Raw genomic sequence first — 18777 nt, 5'->3', positions numbered from 1 at the left:
GGGAAAACATTGCATTCCTATTCAGGAATCATGGTGTCTCATCATTCAGCATTTTCTCAACCCGATTCAGAGGATACAGTCCATCTTCTCCAGGCCCTTTGATATTTTGGAAAACTGCTTAACTGTATCAAGATGAGAATCAATCCCAAAAATTCTATAAAGAGACTCCAGGTCTTAATATTCTATGATTTTCTACAGTATTATACAGTTATTCATGGAAAAGGCATTTGTGATAGTAAAAAATCAAACAGGATGGGGGAAAAATAAAGTGAAGACATGAGAGATTATTTTAAGATCTCAGATTATAAGAGGTAACTGAGGCTAAGAGAAGTTCTGTGACTCACCTAGTTAAAAGAAGACAGGGAAAAAGATGGCGTTGTAACCTAAGTCTTCCAATTACTGATTTAGAGTCTTTATACTACCCTCTATAGGTTAGGCTCTGGTATAATCAAGAGAGGGATATGCCAGGAGTGAATTTTGGTGGCATTGATGAACTGCAGAAGGAGGACTGTAACAGTAAGCATTTAGTAGCTGTATATTCTGGAAGTTAAATGGCTCTAATAGAGTTGAATAAAATATTTTTTTTCACCACTTCTTCCTCCTTCCCTTTGTCTTCTACTCCTTTCCCCTTCCTCTTTCCCTGAACATGGAACTCACAGGTCTCTCCAAGTTGGTGCCTAAGAAGATGATAATCACACAAATAAGTCAGTTCTACATGACTAGCCTTGGGGTTCTCTTCCTGATTAATATTATCCCTGGAACAACTGGCCAAGGGGAATCAAGGCGACAAGAACCTGGGGACTTTGTAAAGCACGATATTGGCGGGTAAGTACTCTTAACTCCTAGAACAAAAGAAGACTGTGATAAATTATTGCCTTTGACCAGAGCTTTTTTTTTTAATTGAAGAATAGTTGAGTTACAATATTGTGTTAATTTCAGGTGTAGAGCAAACTGATTCAGTTATATAAATATTCTTTTTTTAGATTATTTTCCATTATTGGTTGTTACAAGATATTGAATATTGTTCCCTGTGATATACAGTAAATACTTGTTGCTTATCTGTTTTATATATAGTAGTGTGTATCTGTTAAGTCCATACTCCTAATTTATCCCTCCCCCTCCCTTTCCCCTTTGGTAACCATGAGTTTGTTTTCTATCTCTGTGAGTCTGTTTCTGTTGCATATGTAGATTCATTTGTTAAGGAGGGAAACTTGTAAGAAGTAAGGGAAGTGAGATAGGGAAGGAGCAAAAGTAAAACAAAGGTGTGATTTCACTTGAAGTGTAGCTTCCATTTGACCCCATGGGGAGATACGGAGCATGAATGGCTTTTGTAGCTTCATCTCAGTCAGTCATTGTCCTCCCAGGCATTTTACAGTGAGATGGTTCCCTTCAGCTGATGGTAATACCCTGAAGTAGCTGGGGGATGGTTTTACTGGCATAGTAAAAGAAATCTTGACGTAGTAGTAACAGTAAATTCTATATTTGGTTTCTTCATGCTTTTATGGCTATGCTTTCTACCCTTCACTTTACAGATTCAATCAATCCCTAAGATCTGTCATTTCTTCCTCCCACATTCCTTGGATTCATCTACTTTTTTCCAACTTTCCTGCTACTAGTTTAATCCGATGTTGTCTTCCACTTGGACTACTGCAAGAGTCTCTAATTGGTTTTACTTCCTAAAGTATGTAGCCAGTGTTTCTTCCACAATGCATGTTGCATTATATCTGTCCTATTTAGAGTTACTTAATGACTTTCTATTATCCCTAAAGTCCCAACTCCTTAATATGATTTTATAAGACCCAGTATGACCCAGCTTCCACCCATTTGTCACCCTTATTTTTAGTCCTCCTGTCACCAAACTTTATGTTCTTCAGCTATTTTGAACTTCTTTTGACTTTAAAAGTCAACCTCATTCAGAGAATATCATTACTAGAAATCACCCCCTTAGCCTCTACATATTTCAATATTACGGAGGATATTTTATTCTTTGGTAGTGTTTGTTGTTGTTTTACATTTGGCTATTGTCCCATATACTTGGAAGCATTAGGACTTGTTCCTAATTATTTTTGCAGAGTTGATTATCTTAATGTACTCTGAGTCTTTCCATCTTCTATCAGCATTTTCAACAATAATCTCTGGGGCTGAGGGCTACACAACTGGACTGATATGTCCTTAGAAACATGGCCCATGTGGCCCTTTTTGTTCTTTATCCCAGTATGGGAAAAAAAAGACTAATTCTGTCTTATTAACTTCTCATGTATGTGATTTCATTGGGCATGATAGATGTTCTAAATAAGATGGAAATTCTAAATAAATGAATCTTACCTCTTCAAATGTTAAAGGCTTTTTAATTTTTTTTTTTTTTTTTTTTTGCGGTACGCGGGCCTCTCACTGTTGCGGCCTCTCCCGTTGCGGAGCACAGGCTCCGGACGCGCAGGCTCAGCGGCCATGGCTCACGGGCCCAACCGCTCCGTGGCATGTGGGATCTTCCCGGACTGGGGCATGAACCCATGTCCCCTGCATTGGCAGGCGGACTCTCAACCACTGCGCCACCAGGGAAGCTCAGGCTTTTTAATTTTAACTCTGAGAATTAAAGTTCTCTAAAAATGTATTGCATGCTATCTAATAATCCTAAACAAGGATTTTGAACAGAATAGTCCCACTTCTTGGTGACTCTCTGATCATCATAAAGAGCATTCATTGTGTTTATCCTATATCTGCTATTTTTCTTTTTGTGTCTCCATCCTCAGTGTCAGTTGTCACCTCTCCTGTTTACATCAGTTTGTTTATGTCCTGTTGGTGCTTAGAAAATCAAATAATCAAGCCTTTCAATAATTATATTAAAGAGAAGGCCAAAACATCCTGCTTGAAAAAGCAGAGACTGTTGAGGAGTACTGGTTTATTGACCAGTACTTTGTTCTAACATATTCTAATCATGTTCTAAATGCAATGGTTCTCAATGTTTGGTATGTGTAAGCAAGGAAGCAGGCTCCACACGTGGAGAATTTGATTTAGTAGCTCTGGGGATAGTGCCTAAAATTTGCATTTTTATCAAGTGCCCCGCATGATTCTGATGTAAGGAATCTTTGAACAATACTTTGGGGACACAGTCCTTGTTTTCAAAGAACTTACAGTATAGTTAGGAATATGGGATTCTGAAATTTTAGAATAGCAGACATGGGAAAATGCATAGAGAGCATCTAGTCTGATTCCTCATTTTGTGCATGAAGAAATTGAGTTCCAGAAAAGGAAATTTATTTTTCTAAGACTTTACAGAAAATTAATAGTAGAGCTAGGTCTAGAACACCAGTCTCTGATTCCAAGTCCCATATTTTTAAAGAAAAGCTACAGGGAACAATTTCAGCTTCATGTAATAAAGGAATTTCTTATACTCCTGCTTCCTCGTTTGACCATTAACAAATGAGAACTATATGTGTGAACAGTGTTAGGTTGGAGCATTATGAAAATGTCATTTCTCTGGGTCAAAATGGTTGAATATAAGCAATTTCATGATGGGTCAACCTCAGTAGCAAGTAAATGCCAAATGGATATTCTGTCCAGGTCTGACTGAGATTTGTTGAAACTTGAGATGTGTATCAGACAGGATCCCAAAGAATACAGATGGGACATTTCAAATAAGACTATTTGAGGAGGGTACATTTGCAAAGGACCTAACAGTAAAGGTATGGTCTGGGTGTAGATACACCCCCAACAGATACAGCAAGAACCTAAGGCCAGCAGTAGGTATGTCATGTAAAACAAGTTTACTTAAGAGGTGAAGAGATCTTTAGTGGAGGAGATTTCACAGGGAGAGAGCCAAGAGATTACATACCCAGACTTTCCCTTCTTTTTCCCTCTGTCTTCTGAAGCCAGAGGCTGTGGCAGCCCTGCTGATATAGTTCATACAGTTTACCGTTATAAGAAAGAGAACAGGGTGAAGAGTGTATAATATATCTGGAAGGGGAAATGAAAGACACTGGGCACAAGGCTGTACATTTACATGACACCATATCACCACTTTTTCTGCAACAAGATTACATAGTGCTGGCAGTGGTGAGAGCAGATACTGTGAATTTAAGAGGAAATGGTTGAACTGTTGATTCATTTTCTCTTTGTCACATTCATAGTCTGACTTGGTGCCATGTTCCATAGGTCCTTGTAAGTGTCTGCTTTCATTGTGAAATATATTTTCTCAGTTCTCTTAATCTCAGAATAAACTGGCACCTGTGGCCACACATGTAAATACTAAGTTACTAAGAGAAACATAAAGGACTTGGTTTTTATTTTACTTTAACTCAGTGAATAATGTGGACAGGCATGGCACATGTTGAGTGGGAATGTCTCAAGCTAATTTTGACTTGAATTATAAGTATGCAAAGTCTAATCTCTTCTATGTGTATATAATCTCTATTATGGAATCAATACATTAATACTTTTACCATTCAATCACCAAATCTTAAAATTTAAGAATCAGATGTGGGACCTGAGAAGCTCTAAGTCCTAAGCTCCTACCCTGATCAAGAATCCCTCTTGCATTATGCTTTATGATTGACCTACCAGTTTGAATCCCTCCAGTAGTAAACTGCATTATTACCATGGGCATATAGCTCTAGGGATTGGAAAGTGCTTCCTATATTGAGCAGAAGTCCACCTTCCTCTAATGCCTACCAGTTTTAGGCCCCTGTGGCACTTGCTTCCTTTTCCACATAACAGGTCTCAGAGCTACTCCATGCTTTCTTGTCTACAGGATAACTCTTATTACTTTCAACTATTCTCCTGACATGATATGATTTTCCAGACATTGCTTAAAACTGAACACTCTCCTTTGTTCTCTAATTAGATTTTTTTGAAACTTAGTTCAATACTTTATTCTTATTTATAGTTTTCATATCCTATCCTGTTACTTTAAAACTTATGTTTAAATAACTCTTACTATGTACCAAGCACTATTCTAAGTGCTTTACATAGGTTAATCCATATAATCCTTATAACAGACCTTCTACCTAGGTGCTGCTATTATTCCTGTTTCACAGATAAAATATGGAGACACGGAGAGGTCAAGTAACTTGCCAAAGCTCACACAGTTAAAAAGTGGCAGAGCCAGGACTGAAACCCAGACAGTCTGGCTCCAGAGTACATGCTATTAATTGCTATAATGTATTGGTTTTCATGTGTTTGGTCAATTTTAAGTATGAATTAGGCACATGTCCATTTATTTTGTGTATGTGAACATCTACTTATGTATAGTAATACCTCAATCTCTGAATACTTAATATCTCAGCCACATGACTGCCTAGCCTGTGCTAAAATGGGGCAAGTGTAATTTTCTTATAGGACCTAGAGGAATAAGAAATATCATTTTCCATTTTGAAGTAGAAGTGTAGAATTTGTAACACAGGGCAGAGCTGGACATTTGAAGGCAGGATCAAGAATATTTGGTAGATGACACTGTGACTTCCTATTGTATCATGTCAGGAGGCAAGGTCGTCTCAGTATTACTGATGCTAAATGTGATCTCTTGGTTAAGTTGATGACTGTCAGGACTCTCCATTGTAAGAATACTAGTCACTAGGATTGATTGAGAGACTTGAGGCCATGACCAGCTCATTGCTTTGGTCATGGCCATGGTTGTGGGGTAGAGAGTAAATAATAGTGGGGAAGAGAATATGCCTAGTACTGTAGTTTCCCTTCTTTTGTGTCATAATTCTTTTCTCCACATAGGCAGTGTTATAAATGGTTCTCAGGCTGGCCTATGAAAGTCCACTTAATGAGAAATGTTGCTGAAATAGTGCTCATGCATTGGCAATTACAATCATTCAGATAAATTATGAGAAATAAAGACTTGTGTAGCCTTGCCTGGAAAAGTAGCTACCCTTTATGGCATTGTTTCAAAGGAAGAATGTGCCTTTAATTCTTTGCAAACTTTGGAATACAACCCATTTTAAGTTAGGGTACACCTGCTGATGTTCACATATGAAATCATATCTCTAAGGTTAGTACCTTGTCATTTAATCATTCACAAGATACAGTAGTCAGATCTTCTCGTGTGTTTCTGTGAAGCAGTGGCTTTTAGTTACTAAGAAGGTATGAAGGACTTGGTTTTTATTTTACTTTAATTCTGCAAATAGTGTGAACAGGTGGACCACATAGCGAATGGGTGTGTCTTAAGCTAATACTTCTTTAGTTTCATAACCAGTCTATAGAAGCCATTTAAGAAAAAGACAGTTGTCTTTTTGAGATATATTGGACATATTCTAGTCAAAAATCAGTTTATTCTTTTTTCTTTAAGTGGCTTCTGTAAAAACATTAGAATGTATGTTATTGAATTCCAGGTGTTTCTCATTCCCTTCCCAGTATATAACTGGTATCCCTAGTGCTGAATTTTTAGCTAGACCTTTCCACTTATTGGAATGACTGGACTCGGAAAATGAAAACATGGGGAGTATTGGGAAATGGTGAATAATCTAATATGGCTATGATTTCTGGTCAGAAAGAGAAGTAGTGGAATGTACACCTGTAAAAGTATATTGGGAATAGATTGCAGATTCACAGAAAGCCATGAATATCAGTCCAAGGAGTTGGATTTTATTTGGTAACCACGAAGACTTATGAAAGGTCTGTGAACATTGCAGATACATGATCTGAAAAGGAATTTTTAAAAATACTTTTTAAAATTGAGATATAATTGACATATAACATTGTGTAAGTTTAAGGTGAAAAATGTTTTGGTTTGATACATTTATATATTGCAATACGATTATAGTAGAGTTAGCTAATGCCTTTATGATGTCACATATTTATCATTTCTTTTGTGTTGAGAACAGTTAAGATTTAGTCTCTTAGTAACCTTGAAGTTTATAATATAGTATTGTTTACTATAATCACTATGTTGTATATTAGAGCTCCAGAACTTGTTTATCTACTACTTGTAAGTTTGTACCTTTAAACAACAGCTCCCCATTTCCTCACCAACCCTAACCTCTGGTAACTACCATTCTACTATCATTTGCACAAGTTCAGTTGTTTTAGATTCCACATATAAGTGATATCATACAGTATTTGTCCTTCTCTAACTTATCTCAATTAGCACAATGCCTTCAAGGTCCATCCATGTTGTCACAAATGGCAGGATTGACTTCTTTCTCATACACATGCCATATTCTCTTGTATATGTGTGTGTGTTTGTGTGTGTATGTGTATATCTCACATTTTCTTTTCCATTGGTGGATACTTAGGTTGTTTCCGTACCTTTGCTATTGTGAATAATGCTGCAGTGAACATGGGGATGCAGATATCCCTGTGCAACACTGATTTTAATTCCTCCAGATATATACCGAGAAGTGGAATTTCTGGATAATATAGTAGTACAATATTTACTTTTTGAGTAATAACCATACTGTTTTCCATAATAGCTATACCAATTTACATTCCCACAAAGAGTGCACAAGGGTTCCTATTTCTCCACATCCTTGCCAACATTTGTTATCTCTTGTCTTTTGGATAAAAAGCCATCATAGCAGGCAAGTTGATGTCTCATTGTGGTTTTGATTTGCATTTCCCTGATGATTAGTGATGTTGAACACATTTTCACACACCTGATGGCCATTTGTATGTCTTCTTTGGAAAAATGCCTACACAGGTCCTTTGCCCATTTTTTAATTGGATTATTTTCCCTTTTGCTATTGAGTTGTATGAGTTCTTTATATATTATGCATATCAATTCCTAATCAGATATATGGTTTGGGAGTATTTCCTCCCATTCTGTAGGTTTTCTTTTCCATTTATTGCTTGTTTCCTTAGCTGTTCAGAAGCTTTTTAGTTTAATGTAGCCCAGCTTGTTTATTTTAATTTTTGTTGCCTGTGCTATTGGTGACTTATCCAAGAAATTATTGCCAAGACCAATGTCAAGGCTCTTTTCCCCTATGTTTTCTTCAAGGAGATTTACAGTTTCAGGTATTACATTTAAATCTTTGGTCCATTTCAAGTTAATTTTATGTGAGTGGTGTAAGGTAGGGGTTCAGTTTTATTCTTTTTCAAGTGGATATCCAGTTTTCCCAATATCTTTTATTGAAGAGACTGTCCTTTCCCCAATGTGTGTTCTTGGCTCCATCATCAAAAATTAGTCGAGAATATTTGTGAGGTTTTATGTCTGGGGTCTTTATTTTGTTCCACTGATCTATGTGCCTATTTTTATGCCAGTAACATACTGTTTTGATTACTATAGCTTTGTAATATAGCTTGAAATCAGGTATTGTTATACCTCCAGCTTTGCCCTTCTTTCTCAAGATTGCTTTGGCTATTCAGGGTCTTTTGTGGTCTGAAACAAATTGTAGAATAATTTTTCCTATTTCTGTGAATAGGAATGTCTTTGGAATTTTGACTGGGATTACATTGAATCTGTAGATCACTATGGGTAGTATGGACATATTTACAGTATTAATCTTCAAATCCAGGAACCTGAGATATCTTTTTATTTATTTGTGTCTTCTTTAATCTCTTTCAATCAATGTCTTATAATTTACAGTGTACAGGTCTTTCACCTCCTTGGTTAAATTTATTCCTCAATATTTCATCATTTTCAATGCTATTGTAAATGGGATTGCTTTCTTAACTTCTCTTTCAGATAATTCATTGTTAGTGTATAGAAATGCAACTGATTTCTGTGTCTTGATTTTGTATCCTAAAACTTTACTGAATTCATTTATTTGTTCTAACGGTTTTTTAGTGGAGTCTTCAAGGTTTTCTACATGTAAGATTATATCATCTGCAAACAGAAATGATTTTACTTCTCCTTTCTGATGTGGGTGTTTTTATTTCTTTTTCTTGCCTAATTGCTCTGGCTAGAACTTTTATTATTATGTTGAATACAAATGGTAAGAATGGGCATCTCTGTATTGATCTTACAGGAAAGAGTTTTAACTTATTACCACTGAGTATGATGTTGTTTGTGGGCTTGTCATAGATGACCTTTATTATGCTAAGGAATATTCCTTCTATACCCAATTTGATGAACATTTTCATCATGAAATGATGTTGTATTTGTCAAATACTTTTTCTGCCTCTGTTGAGATGATTATATCATATTTATCTTTCATTCTATTAATGTGGTGTATTACATTTGTTGTTTTTCATGTGTTAAACCATCCTTGCATCCCAGGGATAAATCTCACTTGATCAAGGTGAATGATTTTTTTTTTTACATCTTTATTGGAGTATAATTGCTTTACAATGGTGTGTTAGTTTCTGCTTTATAACAAAGTGAATCAGTTATACATATACATATGTTCCCGTATCTCTTCCCTCTTGCGTCTCCCTCCCTCCCACCCTCCCTATCCCACCCCTCCAGGTGGTCACAAAGCACCGAGCTGATCTCCCTGTGCTGTGCTCATTGCAGCTCTATTTACAATAGCCCGGAGAAGGAAACAACCTAAGTGTCCATCATCAGATGAATGGATAAAGAAGATATATATATATACAATGGAATATTACTCAGCCATAAAAAGAAACGAAATTGAGCTATTTGTAATGAGGTGGTGAATGATATTTTTAATGTGCTTTTGAAAACAGTTTGCTAATATTTTGTTGAGAATTTTTACATCTTTATCAGGGATATTTGTCTGTAATTTTATTTTCTTGTGGTGTCTTATTTGGCTTTGATATCAGGGTAATGCTGGCTGCATAAAATGAATTTGGGAGTGTTCCCTCCTCTTCAGATGTTTGCAACAGTTTGAGAAGGATTGGTGTTAATTCCTCTTTAAATGTTTGGTAGAATTCACTGGTGAAACCATCTGATCCTTTGCTTTTCTGTGTTTGGGAGTTTTCTGATTACTGATTCAATCTCCTTAATTGTTAAGGGTTTCTTTAGATTTTCTGTTTATTCATGATTCATTTTTTGGTGGGTCATATGTTTCTAGGAATTTATCCATTTCTTCTCAGTTATCCAGTTTGTTGACATATAATTGTAGTCTCTCATAATTTTTTATATTTCTGTGCTATCAGTTGTAATGTCTCCTCTTTCATTTCTAGTTTTATTTATTTGTGTCTTCTTTCTTGTTTTCTTAGTTAATCTGGCTAAAGTCTTGCCAATTTTGTTTATCTTTTCAAAGAGCCAGCACTTAGTTTCATTGATCTTTTCTATTGTTTTCCTGGTCTCTATTTCATTTATTTCTGCTCTGATCTTTTTTTTTTTTAAGTCTATTTTGTCTGATATGAGAATTGCTACTTCAGCTTTCTTTTGGTTTCCATTTGCATGAAATATCTTTTTCCATCCCGTTACTTTCAGTCTGTAGGTGTCTCTAGGTCTGAAGTGGGTCTCTTGAAGACAGCAAATATATGGGTCTTGTTTTTGTATCCATTAAGCTAATCTGTGTGTTTTGGTGGGAGCATTTAGTCCATTTACATTTAAGGTAATTATCGATATGTATGTTCCTATTCTCATTTTCTTAATTGTTTTGGGTTCGTTATTGTAGGTCTTTTCCTTCTCTTGTGTTTCTTGCCTAGAGAAGTTCCTTTAGCAGTTGTTGTAGAGCTGGTTTGGTGGTGCTGAACTCTCTCAGCTTTTGCTAGTCTGTAAAGGTTTTAATTTCTCCATCAAATCTGAATGAGATCCTTGCTGGGTAGAGTAATCTTGGTTGCAGGTTTTTCTCCTTCAACACTTTCAATATGTCCTGCCACTCCCTTCTGGCTTGCAGAGTTTCTGCTGAAAGATCAGCTGTTAACCTTATGGGGATTCCCTTGTGTGTTATTTGTTGTTTTTCCCTTGCTGCTTTTAATATGCTTTCTTTGTATTTAATTTTTGATAGTTTGATTAATATGTGTCTTGGCGTGTTTCTCCTTGTATTTATCCTGTATGGGACTCTCTGTGCTTCCTGGACTTGATTAACTATTTCCTTTCCCATATTAGGGAAGTTTTCAACTATAATCTCTTCAAATATTTTCTCAGTCCCTTTCTTTTTCTCTTCTTCTTCTGGAACCCCTATAATTCAAATGTTGGTGCGTTTAATGTTGTCCCAGAGGTCTCTGAGACTGTCCTCAGTTCTTTTCATTCTTTTTTCTTTATTCTGCTCTGCAGTAGTTATTTCCTGTATTTTATCTTCCAGGTCACTTATCCGTTCTTCTGCCTCAGTAATTCTGCTATTGATCTCATGTAGAGTATTTTTCATTTCATTTATTGTGTTGTTGATCATTGTTTGTTTCATCTTTAGTTCTTCTAGGTCATTGTTAAATGTTTCTTGCATTTTGTCTATTCTATTTCCAAGATTTTGGATCATCTTTACTATCATTATTCTGAATTCTTTTTCAGGTAGACTGCCTATTTCCTCTTCATTTGTTAGGTCTGGTGGATTTTTATCTTGCTCCTTCATCTGTTGTGTGTTTTTCTGTCTTCTCATTTTGCTTATCTTACTGTGTTTGGGGTCTCCTTTTTGCAGGCTGCAGGTTCGTAGTTCCCGTTGTTTTTGGTGTCTGTCCCCAGTGGCTAAGGTTGGTTCAGTGGGTTGTGTAGGCTTCCTGGTGGAGGGGACTAGTGCCTGTGTTCTGGTGGGTGAGGCTGGATCTTGTCTTTCTGGTGGGCAGGTCCATGTTTGGTGGTGTGTTTTGGGGTGTCTGTGGCCTTATTATGATTTTAGGCAGCCTCTCTGCTAATGGGTGGGGTTGTGTTCCTGTCTTGCTAGTTTTTTGGCATAGGATGTCCAGCACTGTAGCTTGCTGGTCATTGAGTGAAGCTGGGTGCTGGTGTTGAGATGGAGATCTCTGGGGGATTTTCGCCATTTGATATTATGTGGAGCTGGGAGAGCTCTTGTGGCCCAGTGTCCTGAAGTTGGCTCTCCCACCTCAGAGGCACAGCACTGACTCCTGGCTGTAGCACCAAGAGCCTTTCATCCACATGGCTTAGAATAAAAGGGAGAAAAGGTAGAAAGAAAGAATTAGTAGAAGTAGAATGAAAGAAAGAAAGAAAGAAAGAAAGAAAGAAAGGAGGGAGGAAGGAAGGAGGGAAGGAAGGAAAAAAGAAAGAAAGAAGATAAAGTAACATAAAATAAGATAAAATATAATAAAGTTATTAAAATAAAAAAATTATTAAGAAAAAAAAGAAAAGAAATAAAAAAATTAAAAAAAAAAACGGACGGATAGAACCCTAGGACAAATGGTGGAAGCAAAGCTATACAGGCAAAATCTCACATAGAAGCATACACATACACACTCACAAAAAGAGGAAAAGGGGAAAAAAATCATAAATCTTGCTCTCAAAGTCCACCTCCTCAATTTGGGATGATTCGTTGTCTAAAGGAGGGAAGGAAGGAAGGAAGGGAGGGAGGGAGGGAGGGAGGGAGGAAGGAAAGAAAGAAGATAAAGTAAAATAAAATAAAGTTATTAAAATAAAAAATAATTATTAAGAAAAAAAATTTAAAACAACAACAACAACAAAGAAAAAACGGACAGATAGAACCCTAGGACAAATGGTGGAAGCAAAGCTCTACAGACAAAATCTCACCCAGAAGCATACACATACACACTCACAAAAAGAGGAAAAGGGGAAAAACTCATAAATCTTGCTCTCAAAGTCCACCTCCTCAATTTGGGATGATTCGTTGTCTATTCATGTATTCCACATATGCAGAGTACATCAAGTTGATTGTGGAGCTTTAATCCACTGTTTCTGAGGCTGCTGGGAGACACTTCCCTTTCTCTTCTTTGTTCTCACAGCTCCCAGGGGCTCAGCTTTGGATCTGGCCCCGCCTCTGCGTGTAGGTCGTCGGAGGGCGACTGTTCTTCGCTCAGACAGGACAGGGTTAAAGGAGCCGCTGATTCGGGGGTTCTGGCTCACTCAGGCCAGGGGGAGGGCAGGGCACGAAGTGCGGGATGAGCCTGTGGTGGCGGAGGCCAGCGTGACATTGCACCAGCCTGAGGTGCACCGTGCGTTCTCCCGGGGAAGTTGTCCCTGTATCCCGGGACCCTGGCAGTGGCAGGCTGCACAGGCTCCCGGAAGGCGGGTGTGGACAGTGACCTGTGCTCGCACACAGGCTTTTTGGTGGCAGCAGCAGCAGCCTTAGCGTCTCCTGCCCGTCTCTGGGGTTCGCGCTTTTAGCTGCGGCTCGAGCCTTTCTCTGGAGCTCCTTTAAGCAGCACTCTGAATCCCCTCTCCTCGTGCACCAGGAAACAAAGAGGGAAGGAAAAGTCTCTTGCCTCTTCGGCAGGTCCAGACTTTTCCCCGGACTCCCTCCCAGCTAGCCATGGTGCACTAACCCCCTGCAGGCTGTGTTCATGCCGCCAACCCCAGTCCTCTCCCAGCGCTCTGACTGAAGCCCGAGCCTCAGCTCCCAGCCCCGCCCGCCCTGGCGGGTGAGCAGACAAGCCTCTTGGGCTGGTGAGTGCTGGTCGACCCTGATTCTCTGTGTGGGAATCTCTCCCTGCTTTGCCCCCCACACCCCTGTTGCTGTGCCCTCCTCCGTGGCTTCGCAGCTTCCCCCTCCGCCACCCACCGTCTCCGCCCGCGAAGGGGCTTCCTAGTGTGTGGAAACCTTTCCTGCTTCACAGCTCCCTCCCACTGGTGCAGGTCCCGTGTCCCTATCCTTTTGTCTCTGTTTATTCTTTTTTCTTTTGCCCTACCCAGGTACGTGGGGGGGTTTCTTGCCTTTTGGGAGGTCTGAGGTCTTCTGCCAGTGTTCAGTAGGTGTTCTGTAGAAGTTGTTCCACGTGTAGATGTATTTCTGTTGTATCTGTGGGGAGGAAGGTGATCTCCGTGTCTTACTCTTCCACCATCTTCCCGGAAGCTCTGTGCTCTGATCTTTGATAATTCCTTTCTTCTGTGAACTTTCGGCTTAGTTTGTTCTTCTATTTCTAGCTTATTTAAGATCTTTCTTGTTTCTTAATGTAGGCATTTATTGCTATACACGTCCCTCTGGGAACTGCTTTTGCAGCATCCCACATGTTTTGATATGTTGTCCTTCCATTTTCATTTGTTTCAAAATATTTCTTGATTTCCGTGTTGATTTCTTCTTTAACCCATTTGTTGTTCAGGAGCATGTTGTTCAATTCCACATATTTTCAATTTTCCAGCATTCCTCCTGTTATTGATTTCTAGTTTCATATTTCTGTGGTTGGAAAACAGTTTTTATGATTTCAATCTTCTTAAATTTGCTAAGACATGTTTTATGATATATTACATGAACCATCCTGGAGAATGTTCTGTGTGTGCTAGAGAAAATGTGTATTCTGCTGCTGTTGGCTGGAATGTTCTGTAAATGTCTGTTTGGTTTATTTGGTCCAAGGTATCATTCAGATCCATTATTTCCTTATTCATTTTCTATTTGAATGATGGATCAATTATTGAAAGTGTGGTATTGAAGTCCCCTACTGTTATTTCATTGCTGTCTATTTTTCCCTTCAGATCCATTGATAACTGTTTAATATATTTATGTGCTACAATATTGAGTGTGCATGAGTTTACAGTTGTTATATCCTTGTGATGAATTGACCCTTTTATCATTATATAATGACCTTCTTGTATCCTGTTACAGTTTTTTACTTAAAGTATCTTTTGTCTGATATAAATATGGCTACCCCTGCTCTCTTTTCATTTCCATTTGCTTGAAATACCTTCATCCCTTCACTTTCAGCCTGTGAGTGTGCTTAAGGCTTAAGTGAGCCTCTTATAGGCAGCATATAGATGGGCCTTGGTATTTGTTGTTGTTGTTGTTTTTATCCATTTAGCTTCTTTGTGTCTTTTAATTGAAGAATTTAAAACATTTATATTTAAAGACATGATTGGATAAAGACTTACTATCACTAAATTTTAATAATGATTTCTGATTGTTTTGAAGTTCCTTAGTTTCCTTCCTCCTCTCTTGCTGTCTTTCTTTGTTAGTTGATGATTGTTTTAGTGGGTTGCTTTGATTCTTTTCTCTACATTGTTTGTGTATCTAATTTTTGCTCTGTGGTTACCATGAGGCTTTCATAATGTATCTTATAATCTTCTATTTTAAGCTGATAACAAATTCAATTGCATAAGAAAGTTTTACACATTTACTTGCCCCCACAGTTTATATTGATGCCTCACTTTTCATCTTTTTATGTTATGTATCTATCAACATAATATTATAGCTGTAACTATTTTTTTTCCTATTAGACAAAATGTATTTTATTTTTTTATGCTTCTTCTTCAAGATTAACTTCTTTTTTATTAAAATTTTTTTTATTGAAATATGGTTGATTTATAATGTGTTAGTTTCAGGTATACAGCTCAGTAACTCCTATATGTATAACTGAGTTTTTTATATATATATATATATTCTTTTTTATAATATCTTCCATTATAGGTCATTACAAGATATTGAATATAGTTCCCTATGCTATACAGTAGGTCCTTGTTGGTTATCTATTTTATATAGAGTAGTAGGTATATTTTAATCCCAAACTCCTAATTTATCCCTCCCCCCTTCCCCTTTGGTAACCATAAGTTTGTTTTCTATGTCTGTGAGTCTGCTTCTGTTTTGTAAATAAGTTCATTTGTATCATTTTTTTAGATTCCACATATAAGTGATATCATATTATATTTGTCTTTCTCTGTCTGACTTACTTCACTTAGTATAATCTCTTGGTCCAACCATATTGCTGCAAGTGGCATTATTTCATTCTTTTCATGGCTGAGAAATATTCCATTGGTGTGTGTATGTATGTGTATATGCATGTATGTGTGTGTGTGTGTATATATATATATATATATTTCACACCTTCTTTATACATTCATCTGTCGATGAAAAACTTAGGTTGCTTCCATGTCTTGGCTACTGTAAATAGTGCTAAAGTGAACAGTGAGGTGCATGTATCTTTGCAAGTTATGGTTTTCTCCAGATATATGCCCCAGAGTGGGATTGTAGGATCAATAATATGGTAGCTGTATTTTTAGTTTATTAAGGAACCTCCATACTGTTCTCCATAGTGGCTGTACCAATTTACATTCCCACCAACAGTGTAGGAGTGTTCCTTTTTCTCCACACCCTCCCCAGCATTTATTATTTGTAGATATTTTGATGTTGGTCATTCTGACTGGTGTGAGGTGATACTGGTGTGGTGTATTATATTTTGATTTGCATTTCCCTAATACTTAGCAGTGTCGTGCATCTTTTTATGTGCCTTTCTGCCAACTGTATGTCTTCTTTGGAGAAATGTCTTTTTAGACCTTCTGTCCATTTTTTGATTAGGTTGTTTTTTTTTTGATATTGAGCTGTATGAGCTGTTTGTATATGTTGAAAATTAATCCCTTTCAATCATATCATTTGCAAATATTTTCTTCCATTCTGTAGGTTGTCTTTTTGTTTTGTTTATGGTTTCCTTTGCTGTGCAAAAGCTTTCCGGTTTAATTAGGTCCCATTTGTTTATTTCTGTTTTTATTTCCATTACTCTAGGAGACGGATCCAAAAAGGTATTGCTGCAATTTATGTCAAAGAGTATTCTGCCTCAGTTTTCCTCTAGGAGTTTTATAGTATCTGGTCTTATTTTTAGGTCTTTAATCCATTTTGAGTTTATTTTTGTGTATAGTGTGAGTAGTCTAACTTCATTGATTTACATGTGGTGGTCCAATGTTCCCCTGCCACTTGCTGAAGAGACTCTCTTTTCTGCAGTGTATATTCCTGCCAACTTTGTCATAGATTAATTGACCATATGTGCATGAGTTTATTTCTGGGCTTTCTATCGTGTTCCATTGACCTATGTCTGTTTTAAATGCCAGTATACTGTTTTGATTACTGTAGCTTTGTAGTATAGTCTGAAGTCAGGGAACCTGATTCCTCCAGCTCCGTTTTTGTTTCTCAAGAGTGCCTTGGCTATTCAGGGTCTTTTGTGTTTCCATAAAAATTAAAATTTTTTTGTTCCAGTTCTGTGAAAAATGCCATTTGTAATTTGATAAGGATTGCATTGAATCTGTAGATTGCCTTGTGTGGTATAGTCATTTTGACAATATTAATTCTTCCAATCCAAGAACATGGTTTATCTTTCCATCTGTCTGTGTTGTCTTCGATTTCTTTCATCAGCATCTTATAGTTTTGGGAGTACAGGTCTTTTGCTTCCTTTGGTAGGTTTATTCCTAGGTATTTTATTCTTTTTGATGCAATGGTAAATGGGATTGTTTCCTTAATTTCTCTTTCTGACCTTACATTGTTAGTGTATAGAAATGCAACAGATTTCTGTGTATTAATTTTGTACCCTGCAACTTTACCAAAATCATTGATGAACTCTAGTAGTTTTCTTGTAGCATCTTTAGGACTTTCTATGTATAGTATCCTGTTATCTGCAAACAGTGACAGTTTTACTTCTTCTTTTCCAATTTGTATTCCTTTTATTTCTCTTTCTTCTCTGATTTCCATGGCTAAGACTTCCAAAACTATGTTGAATGAAAGTGGTGAGAGTAGACCTCCTTGTCTTTCTCCTGATCTTAGAGGAAATGCTTTCAGCTTTTCACCATTGAGTATGATATTACCTGTGGGTTTGTCATATATGGCCTTTATTATGTTAAGGTATGTTACCTCTCTGTCCACTTTCTGCAGAGTTGTTATCATAAATAGATGTTGAATTTTATCAAAACCTTTTTCTGCATCTATTGAGATGATCAGAAGTTTTTTATTCTTTGATTTGTTAATGTGGTATATCATACTGATTGATTTGTGAATATTGAAAAATCCTTGCATCCCTGAGATAAATCCCACTTGATCATGTATATGACCCTCTTAATGTATCATTGGATTTGGTTTGCTAGTATTTTGTTGAGGATTTTTGCATCAATGTTCATCAGTGATATTGGCCTGTAATTTTCTTTTTTTGTGATATCTTTGTCTGGCTTTGGTATCAGGGTGATGGTGGCCTCATGGAATGAGTTCGTAAGTATTCTTTCCTCTGCAACTTTTTGAAGTAGTTTCAGAAGCATAGGTGTTAATTCTTCTCTAAATGTTTGATAGAATTTGCCTGTGAAGCCATCTGGTCCTGGACTTTTGTTTGTTGGGAGTTTTTAAATCACAGATTCAATTTCAGTACTTGTAATTGTTCTGTTCACATTTTCTATTTCTTCCTGGTTCAGTCTTGGGAGATTGTACCTTTCTAAGAATTTGTTCATTTCTTCTGTGTTGTCCATTTTATTGGCATATAGGTGCTTGTAGTAGTCTTTTACGGTCCTTTGTATTTCTGTGGTGTTGGTTGTAACTTCTTTTTCATTTATAATTTTATTGATTTGGGCCCTCTCTCTTTTTTTCTTGATAAGTCTGGCTAAAGGTTTATCAATTTTGTTTTTCCTTTCAAAGAACCAGATTTTAGTTTCATTGACCTTTTCTATTGTTTTTTAGTCTATTTCATTTATTTCTGCTCTGATCTTTATGGTTTGTTTACTTATACTAACTTTGAGTTTTGTTTATTCTTTTTTCTCTAGTTGCTTCAGGTGTAACGTTAGGTTGTTCATTTGAAATTTTTCTTGTTTCCAGAGGTAAGCTTGTATCTCTATTAACTTCCCTCTTAGAACTGTTTTGTTGCACCCCATAAGTTTTGGATCATCATGTTTTCATTTTCATTTGTCTCTAGGTATTTTTTTATTTCCTCTTTGATTTCTTCAATGATCCATTGGTTGTTTCATAACATATTGTTTAACCTCCACCTGTTTGTATTTTTTGAAGTTTTTTCTTGTAGTTGATTTCTAGCTTCATAATGTTGTGGTTAGAAAAGATGCTTGATATGATTTCAGTTTTCTTAAATTTACTGAGGCTGCTTTTCGGGCCAGCATGTGATCTATCCTGGAGA

At 36.9% G+C, this 18777-nt stretch overlaps 1 protein-coding gene across 1 annotated transcript in view; it reads left to right on the top strand.

Annotated features, from left to right (window-relative positions):
* Window positions 1-646: 646 nt before the first annotated feature.
* Window positions 647-18777, top strand: part of GABRA3 (gamma-aminobutyric acid type A receptor subunit alpha3) — a gene marked incomplete at both ends in the record, with an annotated part of 150684 nt that continues 132553 nt past the window's right edge. The window contains one exon of the mRNA XM_082681362.1: window positions 647-825. Coding sequence (XP_082537488.1) covers window positions 647-825 — 179 coding nt within the window. The remainder of the gene's footprint in view (window positions 826-18777) is intronic.

This window comes from Grampus griseus (assembly GCF_964374135.1).
Source record: "Grampus griseus genome assembly, chromosome: X".
NCBI classification, from domain to species: Eukaryota; Metazoa; Chordata; class Mammalia; order Artiodactyla; family Delphinidae; genus Grampus; species Grampus griseus.
The sequence above is the reverse complement of the archived record's forward strand: the minus strand, read 5'-3'. Positions and strand labels throughout refer to the sequence as shown.